Here is a 10242-nt window from a genome sequence, read left to right on the forward strand (position 1 = left end):
TAGAATGTATCAACACACAGCAAAGACAATGTAACAAAAGCATGTTTAATAGCAAAAGTTGACATTTTTGTACATTAAAAACAATATTTTACAGCAGCGCCTCCTACTGGAGGCAGAGGTGATGATGTCATACACACATGTTCGCTGATTGGTCGACTCCCATGGAAAGCCATTTGAGGTACTAGTAATTTTTTTGTACGTACTAGTAAGACAATTCAGCACACTAATACAATGACTGTTACATTTTGCCACTTCTGGTACTACTTTTGGCCTACTAATAGGCAACTAAAACTTACTCGTCAACTACTGTGCCGCAATACAGTAATAACAATATTGGGCCCAATTAGTACGCATACGCACTGGTAGCGTTCTAATCAAGCATTTTTTCATAAAGTTGTTCGAGCATTTATTTATCCTTGCTATCCATATACCAGTATGCTCTTTGTCGTCACTAGTAAGCAAACCCAGTGCACTATTAGGCCAACTTTGGCATACTAGTAGGACAACTACATGTTACAAGTGAGGCAAAACTTTGCACTAGCTGACATCTGCATGCTACTAGTACTACTTGAGAAGCACTAGATGTTTACTAGTTGAATATTATGTCACTTTCAGTACAGGTAGAAAACAGTTGTCAACTAGTGCAAAGTTTTGCCACACTCATACCATGTAGTCCTACTAGTATGACAGTTGTCCTACTAGTGAAGACAAAAAAGCGTAATAGTATATGGATCTTAAGATGGCTATAATGGACATTGAATAAAAAAAACATTTGATATCCTTGATAAAGAGGATACTAGTTCAAAACATGCTTACTGATTGGGTCTATTAGTGTTACTAGTGGAGCACAGTAGTTTACTAGTAAGGTTTACTTGCATATTAGTTGGCCAAAGTTGCACTAGTGGCGGAAAAAGGTTAGTCGTAAGACTTGAAGGGCTTTCTGTAGACCGGTTGCAGCATCAGGAGTCGTTCGGGAGGCCGAAGAGTTTGACGGTGCCCGCCTCACGGTTGTTGTCGTACTTGCAGTCCTTGTCATCGCAGGCGTACGCCAGAAGGGGGCGCTTGGGGTGCCAGGCCACCGTAAACGTGGGCAAGCACTGAACCTCCCAAAGCTTCTCGCCTGGCAACACACCACGACAGCTCGTCAAATTGTTTCATTGGTTCCTCGCGTGCGTTTGTGTGACTTCCTGTTTGTGTGACTTCCAGTCGGTACAAACCTGTTTCCACCTCGGCGATGTCGATGAAGTGGTCCTCCGACGCCGACGCCAACATCTTCCCATCGTGACTGAAGCTTAGCGTCCTCACGGGCCAGTCCAGCCTGAAGCGTGCGTTACACCAAGTTAGATCACACTAGATTCCATTGGCTCATACTAGACCACATTAGATCACCTTAGAGCATAGCAGAACACATTAGATCATACTAAATCACATCATACTAGACCACATTAGATCATGCTAGAGCATGTTAGATCATACTAGATCACATTAAAACATACTAAACCACATTAGATCATACTATATAATACTAGACCACATAAGAGCCTACTAGTTCACGTTAGAATATACAAGATCACGTTAGATCATACTAGACTACATTAGATCATACTTGACCATATAAGATCCGACTTGTTCACGTTAGATAATACTAGATCACATTCGATCACGTTAGATCACACAATACCCCATTATATCCTACTAGATCACGTTAGATCACACTTTGATCATGTTAGAACATCGTAGATCACGGTAGATCACCCTAGACTGTGTTGAATCAAGCTAGATCATGTTTGATCATAATAGATCATTACACAACAGCATACTAGATACTAGATCCCATTGGACTACTTCATCAGGTTAGACAACATTTGATTTAATTAGATTACATTTGATCACATTAGATTACTCGTCAGATTGCACCAAATTGTTACCTTGGGTTAAACTACATTAAATTACATAAAATTACTTTCGATCACTCTAGATTACATTAGAATGTGTTGGATTTTATTAGATCCCATTACATTATTTTTTTTTATCATGCTAGACTATGTTCGATTCAACTAGATCATTTTCGACTATGTCAGATCACAAGACAACAGTAGATGGCAGTTTACATTTGATTCACAAGCTTAATTATCATCATGAATAATTAATTAATATTTATTTGATGTTAAAAGTTGGACGTGTTTTAGTTTTGTAGCTCCGCTTACCTGGAGAAGCAGCGCACGCACACCAACTCGTCTACGTCCCAAAGACTGACCAGAGCGTCCGTGCTGCCCGTGGCGAAGTATTTGCCCGTCGGGTCAAACTTGATGCAGATGCAGTTGGAAGGGTGAGCTTTGATCGACTGGATGGTCTTCAGCTCGGGGTAACTGCGCGACAACGCCACGATCCGTCAATCGTTTCATCAATGCTTCCAAATGAGGGTTTGCCTCATGGCAGGTTTGGGGTTATGGCGTTTCACATGAAATGCTAGCATTAGTCAACATTCAATCGACCAAAACTGAAAAAAGACTAGGATTTTGAGATTCAAGTAGGGCTGCAACAACAAATCCATAAAATTCAATTATTACAAATTTCATTGCCGATTCTTCGTGTCACGCGATTAACGCGTCAGTCACTACAAATGTTAGCATTAGGCTAGCAGACTTTAATTCGACTAAAAACAGATTGGCGTTTTAAAGGCTTCAAGTCAGGGGTTTAAAATTAGGGTCAGCGTTAGAAATTTTGTTTTGAATACAGGGTTAGGCTTTTAAACGCACAATGGTTTCAAACATGGATCAGGGATTTAAAATTTGCGTTTTAAATTAGGTTTAATGTTTCAAATTAGGGTTTGAAGACAGGGTTAGGGTTTCAGGAAAGGTAAGGCTTGAAAATTTGAGTGTGCTTTGATTGGATTAAGGTTTTAAATGAGGATTTGGGCTTCAAATTAAGGTTAAGGATCGAACAAGGATTAAGGTTTCAAATTTGGGTTACACGGAAAAGGTTTTGGCTTCAAAGTCGGGTTTAAAGTTAGAGTTAGGATCAAATTAGGGTTTTGAAATAGGTTTAGGGTTTTCAAATTAGGGTTTGAACCCAGGTTTAGAGTTTTAGGCAAGGTTAGGGTTTCAAATTTGAGTGTGACGCCAATATCAGAATCAGAATCATCTTTATTTGCCAAGTATGTCCAAAACACACAAGGAATTTGTCTCCGGTAGTTGGAGCCGCTCTAGTACAACAGACAGTCAATTTACAGAACACTTTGGAGAAAACAATTGGGCAAAAAGATGCAGAGTCCTCTAGCACTTAGAGCAGTTCGAATGACTAATATCGCAATAGACCGGTGCAATGACCATTGTGCAAGAGGCGCTGAGACTTCAAGGAGTGTATGCGGTTTAAAGTGACGAGTAGTGCGATAATCTGGGACAATGTTGGTTGTGCAAATGTTACAGATACTCCTCAAACAGTGTGCAATGGAGCAGATGCTACTCTGGCATGAGTGGCCAGTATATGCAAATAGTGCAGCATGGCGAGACAACTACAGTGAGTGCACGAGTAATACATAATTGGCCCCACAGAAATGTGACAACGAACTCAAGTCAAAAAAAAATTGCCAGCTTGTTGTTGGAGTTTCAAAGCATGGTTTAAAGTTAGGGTTTTAAACCTGGGTTTGAAACCCCAAACCCAGGTTTAAAACCCTAAGGTTAAGGTTCCAATTAGGGTTTCATTCCCGGGTTAGGGTTTCAAACAGGGATTACGATTTCAAATTAAGGTTTCAAACAACGGTTACAGTGTAAAAAAAAACAAGGTTTCAAGCCAGGGTTAGGGTTTCAAACAAGAATTAGGGTTTTTACCAAGGTTATGGTTACAAACAGGGTTTTCTTTTGCAGTATGGTGCTTAGTTCTATTTTGCGAGTATGTTGATTAGAGATGGGTACCGAAGTCAGTCCTTTTCATTTCGGTGCATCACTAGTGTTTACCTGTTTATGCTGAAGTTGTGTTTTGCCGTACACCACTTGAGTATGTCAACGTTGTGTTTTGCGTTACGGCGTTTACCACTTGAGTACATCAACGTTGTGTTTTGCGGAACGGTGTTCATCACCTGAGTATGTTGATGCATCCGTTGCCGTTGGTGAGGAAAAACATGTTGTTGTCGTTGTTCCACGAGATCTCGTTGACTTCAAATTTGAACTGCTCCTCGGCCTTGGTCTTGTGGGTTTTGGCGTCAATGAAGGTGACCACGTCATCCTTGTTACCCACAGCGATCGTTTGGCCGTCCGGACTCCAGCAGATGTTAATGTTCTCGCCTTTGGTGGGAGGAGAAGAAAATAAAAATACATAAAATCAACCGCACTTCTGTACCTGCCACATGTCGTCGTGCCAACCTGACTGGGAGCAAGTCGGCGCCGACGGCTGTCAATCGTGACTCGTCAAAAGTCACGTCGGCACCTGACACGCTAACCCATCCAATAGCAAAAAGGGAATTTAAGACAGCTTGCAAGCCAGTGTTTTCAAAGTAGGGTTTCAAGTCTGTGTTAGGGTTTCAAAGTAGGGTTTCAAGCCAGGAAGAGGGGTTCTAGTTAGTGCTTGAAACTATAGGTAAGGTTTCATATGAGGGTTTCAAACAAGGGTTTCAGGACAAAGTCATGGATTCATGTTAGGGTTTCAAGCAAGGGTTAGGGTTACAAATTAGGGTCTTAAACCTGGATTATGCTTTCAAGAGAGGATGAGGGGTTCTAGTTAGTGCTTGAAAAAATGGGCAAGGATTCAATTTGGGGTTTTAAGATGAAGTGGGAGATTCAAGTTTGGGTTTCAACGACCTGATTTTCGATCACGTGATTTTCAACTGATCGAGATCGGGTGAAAAAGATGAGTTTTATTAATTTCCCAAAATTTTAAAGAGATTTCATGGAGGACTACTGAAATCAGAGAATATTTACTGTTGAGAGGCTGAAATGAGAGGAATTTTAACAATCTTCACTTAAACAAGGTCTGTGAATGATTATTCAATTATCAAAATACTTCATGAATTTGATCATCAATTAATTGTTGATTTATCAATAAATTATTGCACCTCTACTTGATTCAAGAGCTGAAACAATTAATCAAATGCGCGGGGCAGCAACGGTGATCTGACCTTTAGTCGTGACGACGGCCATGCACTTAGTGGTGCGCACGTCCCATATTCGCACACTTTTGTCACCCGACGCCGTGACGAAGAGGTCCGGATTGGTGGGGTGCCAGCACAGCTGATCCACGCTGTCGCTGTGCCCACGGTAGTTGTTCTCCTTCACCTGCACACACAAACATGGACACGTTGCAACATTATGGATGGAGCGACCGCGTGCGAACCGTTCTTCAAGACTCAGTGGGTTAGCGAATCATTTCAAATAGGGCTGAAACGATTCATCGAATAATTCAAATGTAATTCCATTACCAACCAGGGTCTGACCGATATGGATTGTTGTTGTTGTTTTTTTGTTTTTGTTTGAATGTCATTATTTTCGTCTTATGTTGTAATGTGTAAAAAGAAAACAGCAAACATCGGCATAAATAAATAAAATTGGGCAGATTTGAAAAGGGCTAATATCAGCCGACCCCCATTACAAACAGTCCAAACCCAAGCAAACAACAGCCAACTACACTCTCATCCCCTCTCACCAAAACACTTTTTATCCCATTACTCAATTAATCAAAGTGATAATTGGTAGAATAAAAATGCAGCCCTATGGGGGGCACAAGTCAGTGCAAACTGTAGGCCGGTCCCAAGCCCGGATAAATGCAAAGGGTTGCGTCAGGAAGGGCATCCGGCTTAAAACCTTGCCAAACAAATATGAGCGTTCATCCAAAGAATTCCATACCGGATCGGTCGTGGCCCGGGTTAACAACGTCCGCCACCGGCGCCGTCAACCTGCAGGGCGCTGTTGGAAATTCAGCTACTGTGGGTCGAAGTCGAAGTCAAAGAAGAAGAAGAAGAAGAGGAAGAGGTGGAAAGCGGGTTCTTCGGCAGAAAGAGAAGAGGAAAACACAGAGCCTAGAACTGAATGTGGGGACTTTGAATGTTGGGACTATGACAGGAAAATCCCGGGAGTTGGTTGACATGATGATTAGGAGAAAGGTTGATATATTGTGTGTCCAGGAGACCAGGTGGAAAGGCAGTAAGGCTAGAAGTTTAGGGGCAGGGTTTAAATTATTTTACCATGGTGTAGATGGGAAGAGAAATGGAGTCGGGGTTATTTTAAAAGAAGAGTTGGCTAAGAATGTCTTGGAGGTGAAAAGAGTATCAGATCGAGTGATGAGGCTGAAATTTGAAATTGAGGGTGTTATGTGTAATGTGATTAGTGGCTATGCCCCACAGGTAGGATGTGACCTAGAGGTGAAAGAGAAATTCTGGAAGGAGCTAGATGATGTAGTTCTGAGCATCCCAGACAGAGAGAGAGTCGTAATTGGTGCAGATTGTAATGGACATGTTGGTGAAGGTAATAAGGGTGATGAAGAAGTGATGGGTAAGTACGGTATCCAGGAAAGGAACTTGGAGGGACAGATGGTGGTAGACTTTGCAACAAGGATGCAAATGGCTGTAGTGAACACTTTTTTCCAGAAGAGGCACGAACATAGGGTGACCTACAAGAGCGGAGGTAGAAGCACACAGGTGGATTACATCTTGTGCAGACGATGTAATCTGAAGGAGGTTACCAACTGTAAGGTAGTGGTAGGGGAGAGTGTGGCTAGACAGCATAGGATGGTGGTGTGTAAGATGACTCTGGTGGTGGGGAGGAAAATTAGGAAGACAAAGGCAGAGAAGAGAACCATGTGGTGGAAGCTGAGACAGGACGAGTGTTGTGCAGCTTTTCGGGAAGAGGTGATACAGGCTCTCGGTGGACGGGAAGAGCTTCCAGAAGACTGGACCACTGCAGCCAAGGTAATCAGAGAAGCAGGCAGGAGAGTACTTGGTGTATCTTCTGGCAGGAAAGGAGAGAAGGAGACTTGGTGGTGGAACCTCACAGTACAGGAAATCATACAAGGAAAACGGTTAGCTAAGAAGAAGTGGGACACTGAGAGGACCGAGGAGAGGCGAAAGGAATAGATTGAGATGCGACACAGGGCAAAGGTAGAGGTGGCAAAGGCAAAACAAGAGGCATATGATGACATGTATGGCAGGTTGGACACTAAAGAAGGAGAAAAGGATCTATACAGGCTGGCCAGACAGAGGGATAGAGATGGGAAGGATGTGCAGCAGGTTAGGGTGATTAAGTATAGAGATGGAACTATGTTGACTGGTGCCAGCAGTGTGCTAGGTAGATGGAAAGAATACTTCGAGGAGTTGATGAATGAGGAAAATGATAGAGAAGGGAGAGTAGAAGAGGCAAGTGTGGTGGACCAGGAAGTGGCAATGATTAGTAAGGGGGAAGTTAGAAAGGCATTAAAGAGAATGAAAAATGGAAAGGCAGTTCGTCCTGATGACATTCCTGTGGAGGTATGGAAGCATCTAGGAGAGGTGGCTGTGGAGTTTTTGACCAGCTTGTTCAATTGAATTCTAGCGCGTGAGAAGATGCCTGAGGAATGGAGGAAAAGTGTACTGGTGCCCATTTTTAAGAACAAAGGTGATGTGCAGAGCTGTGGCAACTATAGAGGAATAAAGTTGATGAGCCACACAATGAAGTTATGGGAAAGAGTAGTGGAGGCTAGACTCAGGACAGAAGTGAGTATTTGCGAGCAACAGTATGGTTTCATGCCTAGAAAGAGTACCACAGATGCATTATTTGCCTTGAGGATGTTGATGGAAAAGTACAGAGAAGGTCAGAAGGAGCTACATTGTGTCTTTGTAGAGCTAGAGAAAGCCTATGACAGAGTACCCAGAGAGGAACTGTGGTACTGCATGCGGAAGTCTGGAGTGGCAGAGAAGTATGTTAGAATAATACAGGACATGTACGAGGGCAGCAGAACAGCGGTGAGGTGTGCTGTCGGTGTGACAGAAGAATTTAAGGTGGACGTGGGACTGCATCAGGGATCAGCCCTGAGCCCCTTCCTTTTTGCAGTGGTGATGGATAGGCTGACAGATGAGGTTAGACTGGAATCCCCGTGGACCATGATGTTTGCAGATGACATTGTGATCTGCAGTGAAAGCAGGGAGCAGCTGGAGGAACAGTTAGAAAGATGGAGGCATGCACTGGAAAGAAGAGGAATGAAGATTAGCCGAAGTAAAACAGAATATATGTGCATGAATGAGAGGGGTGGTGGGGGAAGAATGAGGCTACAGGGAGAAGAGATGGCAAAGGTAGAGGACTTTAAATACTTGGGGTCAACCGTCCAGAGCAATGGTGAGTGTGGTCAGGAAGTGAAGAAACGGGTCCAAGCAGGTTGGAACGGGTGGAGGAAGGTGTCAGGTGTGTTATGTGACAGAAGAGTCTCTGCTAGGATGAAGGGCAAAGTTTATAAAACAGTGGTGAGGCCAGCCATGATGTATGGATTAGAGACAGTGGCAGTGAAGAGAAAACAGGAAGCAGAGCTGGAGGTGGCGGAAATGAAGATGTTGAGGTTCGCTCTCGGAGTGACCAGGTTGGATAAAATTAGAAATGAGCTCATCAGAGGGACAGCCAAGGTTCGATGTTTTGGAGACAAAGTTAGAGAGAGCAGACTTCAATGGTTTGGACACGTCCAGAGGAGAGAGAGTGAGTATATTGGTAGAAGGATGATGAGGATGGAGCTGCCAGGCAAGAGAGCTAGAGGAAGACCAAAGAGAAGGTTGATGGATGTCGTGAGGGAAGACATGATGGCAGTTGGTGTTCGAGAGGAGGATGCAGGAGATAGGCTCTCATGGAAAAGGATGACGCGCTGTGGCGACCCCTAACGGGACAAGCCGAAAGGAAAAGAAGAAGAAGAAGAAGATAATTGGTAGAATAATCGATTCTAAAAATATTTGATAGCTGCAGCCATAGTTTCAAATCATGGTTTTAGGGTAGGGTTTTAAATTTGGGTTTCAACTAAAGCCAGGGTTACGGCTCTAAACAAGGGTTACGGTTTCAAGACAGTGTGGGTCTTTTAAACAAGGGTTAGTGTTTCAAACCAGCGTCGTGGTATCAAATTAGAGTTTCAAGCTCATGTCAGGGTTATGAAATTTGGGTCCAAGCCAGGCTGGGGGTTTCAAATAAGGCTTTGTGTTTCAAATTTGGATTTCATGCCAAGGTTGGGTGGTTACAAAGTAGGGTTCCAAGGCGGGCTCATTCTAAACAAGGGTTAGTGTTTCAAGTCGAGGTAGGCATATTAAAAGTTAGTGTTTTAAGTCATTGTTATTGTTACAAATCAGCGATTGAATCTTATGGTTTTGAATTTGGGTCCAAGCCTCGGTTTGAGGTTATATAATAGCGTTTCAGGCCAGGGTTAAGAGTTTCAAATTTGGGTTTTATGGTAAAGTTGGGGCTTTCAAAATAGGGTTTAAAATTGGGGATTTCAAGGCTGGGTTTAACGTTTCAAACTAGGGTTTGATGCCAAAATATCAATAATCTTAGTCAATACTAACTTTTAAAGTTGCTCTATGTGTTTTAATATTTGTGCTTTGGTCATGTATTCTTTCTTAATTTAATACAATGGCGTGCCTAATTATTTCCGTCATTTTAGAACCCAAGCCGACTTCGTCACCTTGTTCTTCATTTATCACATTTTCTAGTAGTTTTACAATAAACTAATTATGTTAATCAAGAAACTTTAACATGATTATTAAGAATAATATTAATAATAAACGTGTAACTAAATGTAGTGGATCTTTCTGGTCGCTCATTGGTTTCCATTCATCGTTTTCAAGACGGACGAACCCGGACTCACCAGTCGGTCTTTTTCCAGGACAAAAACGCTGGCGGTTTTGTCGAAAGATCCCGACGCGAGTCTTCTGCCGTCGCAGCTCCACGCCACCGAGTGAACTTTGGCCGAATGCGCCGGGAACTCGCGACTTTTGTTGTTCGTTTTGAAACTCTCCTGCATCGTCTGGTAGTAGCGCGACGCCATTTTGGCTCAACTGCGTGACGTCGCAAGGGAGGAAGCGGAAGTGGGACTGAGAGAGAGAGAGAGAGAGACAAAGAGAGATTATTATTATTATTACTATTATTATTGTTGTTATAAAACTAGATATAATTCATAAAATATAGGTATAATCCTATAAAATATAGGCCTTGAACTAATTCAAAAAAATAATATAATTTGCCTATCTATCTATTTACCGAACGAAAAAAAGGCATATATTTGAAAATATTATTTTTTTAAATCTTGAAA

General features: G+C 42.5%; 1 protein-coding gene across 1 annotated transcript; it reads right to left on the bottom strand.

Moving 5' to 3' along the window:
• Positions 1–31: 31 nt before the first annotated feature.
• Positions 32–10016, bottom strand: thoc3 (THO complex 3). Its single transcript, XM_061788265.1, has 6 exons — positions 9799–10016; positions 5114–5270; positions 4079–4283; positions 2208–2369; positions 1218–1318; positions 32–1120 (listed from the first exon to the last, which is right to left on the bottom strand). Exons 1-6 carry the CDS (start codon positions 9976–9978, stop codon positions 960–962), a joined length of 966 nt encoding a protein of 321 aa, XP_061644249.1. The 5' UTR covers positions 9979–10016; the 3' UTR covers positions 32–959.
• Between the last annotated feature and the right edge of the window lie 226 nt (positions 10017–10242).

Source organism: Phyllopteryx taeniolatus, chromosome 10 (genome assembly GCF_024500385.1).
Source record: "Phyllopteryx taeniolatus isolate TA_2022b chromosome 10, UOR_Ptae_1.2, whole genome shotgun sequence".
NCBI lineage: Eukaryota > Metazoa > Chordata > Actinopteri > Syngnathiformes > Syngnathidae > Phyllopteryx > Phyllopteryx taeniolatus.

What these genes read in the sequence shown, in the direction of transcription:
- thoc3 (XM_061788265.1), bottom strand. Translation starts at nt 9,978, where the DNA reads ATGGCGTCGCGCTACTACCAGACGATGCAGGAGAGTTTCAAAACGAAC. An exon ending in GGCCGTCGTCACGACTAAAG is followed by an intron (nt 4,284 to 5,113) that starts GTCAGATCACCG and finishes CTCCCACCAAAG; the next exon opens with GCGAGAACATTAACATCTGC. An exon ending in GGATGCATCAACATACTCAG is followed by an intron (nt 2,370 to 4,078) that starts GTGATGAACACC and finishes GTTGTCGCGCAG; the next exon opens with TTACCCCGAGCTGAAGACCA.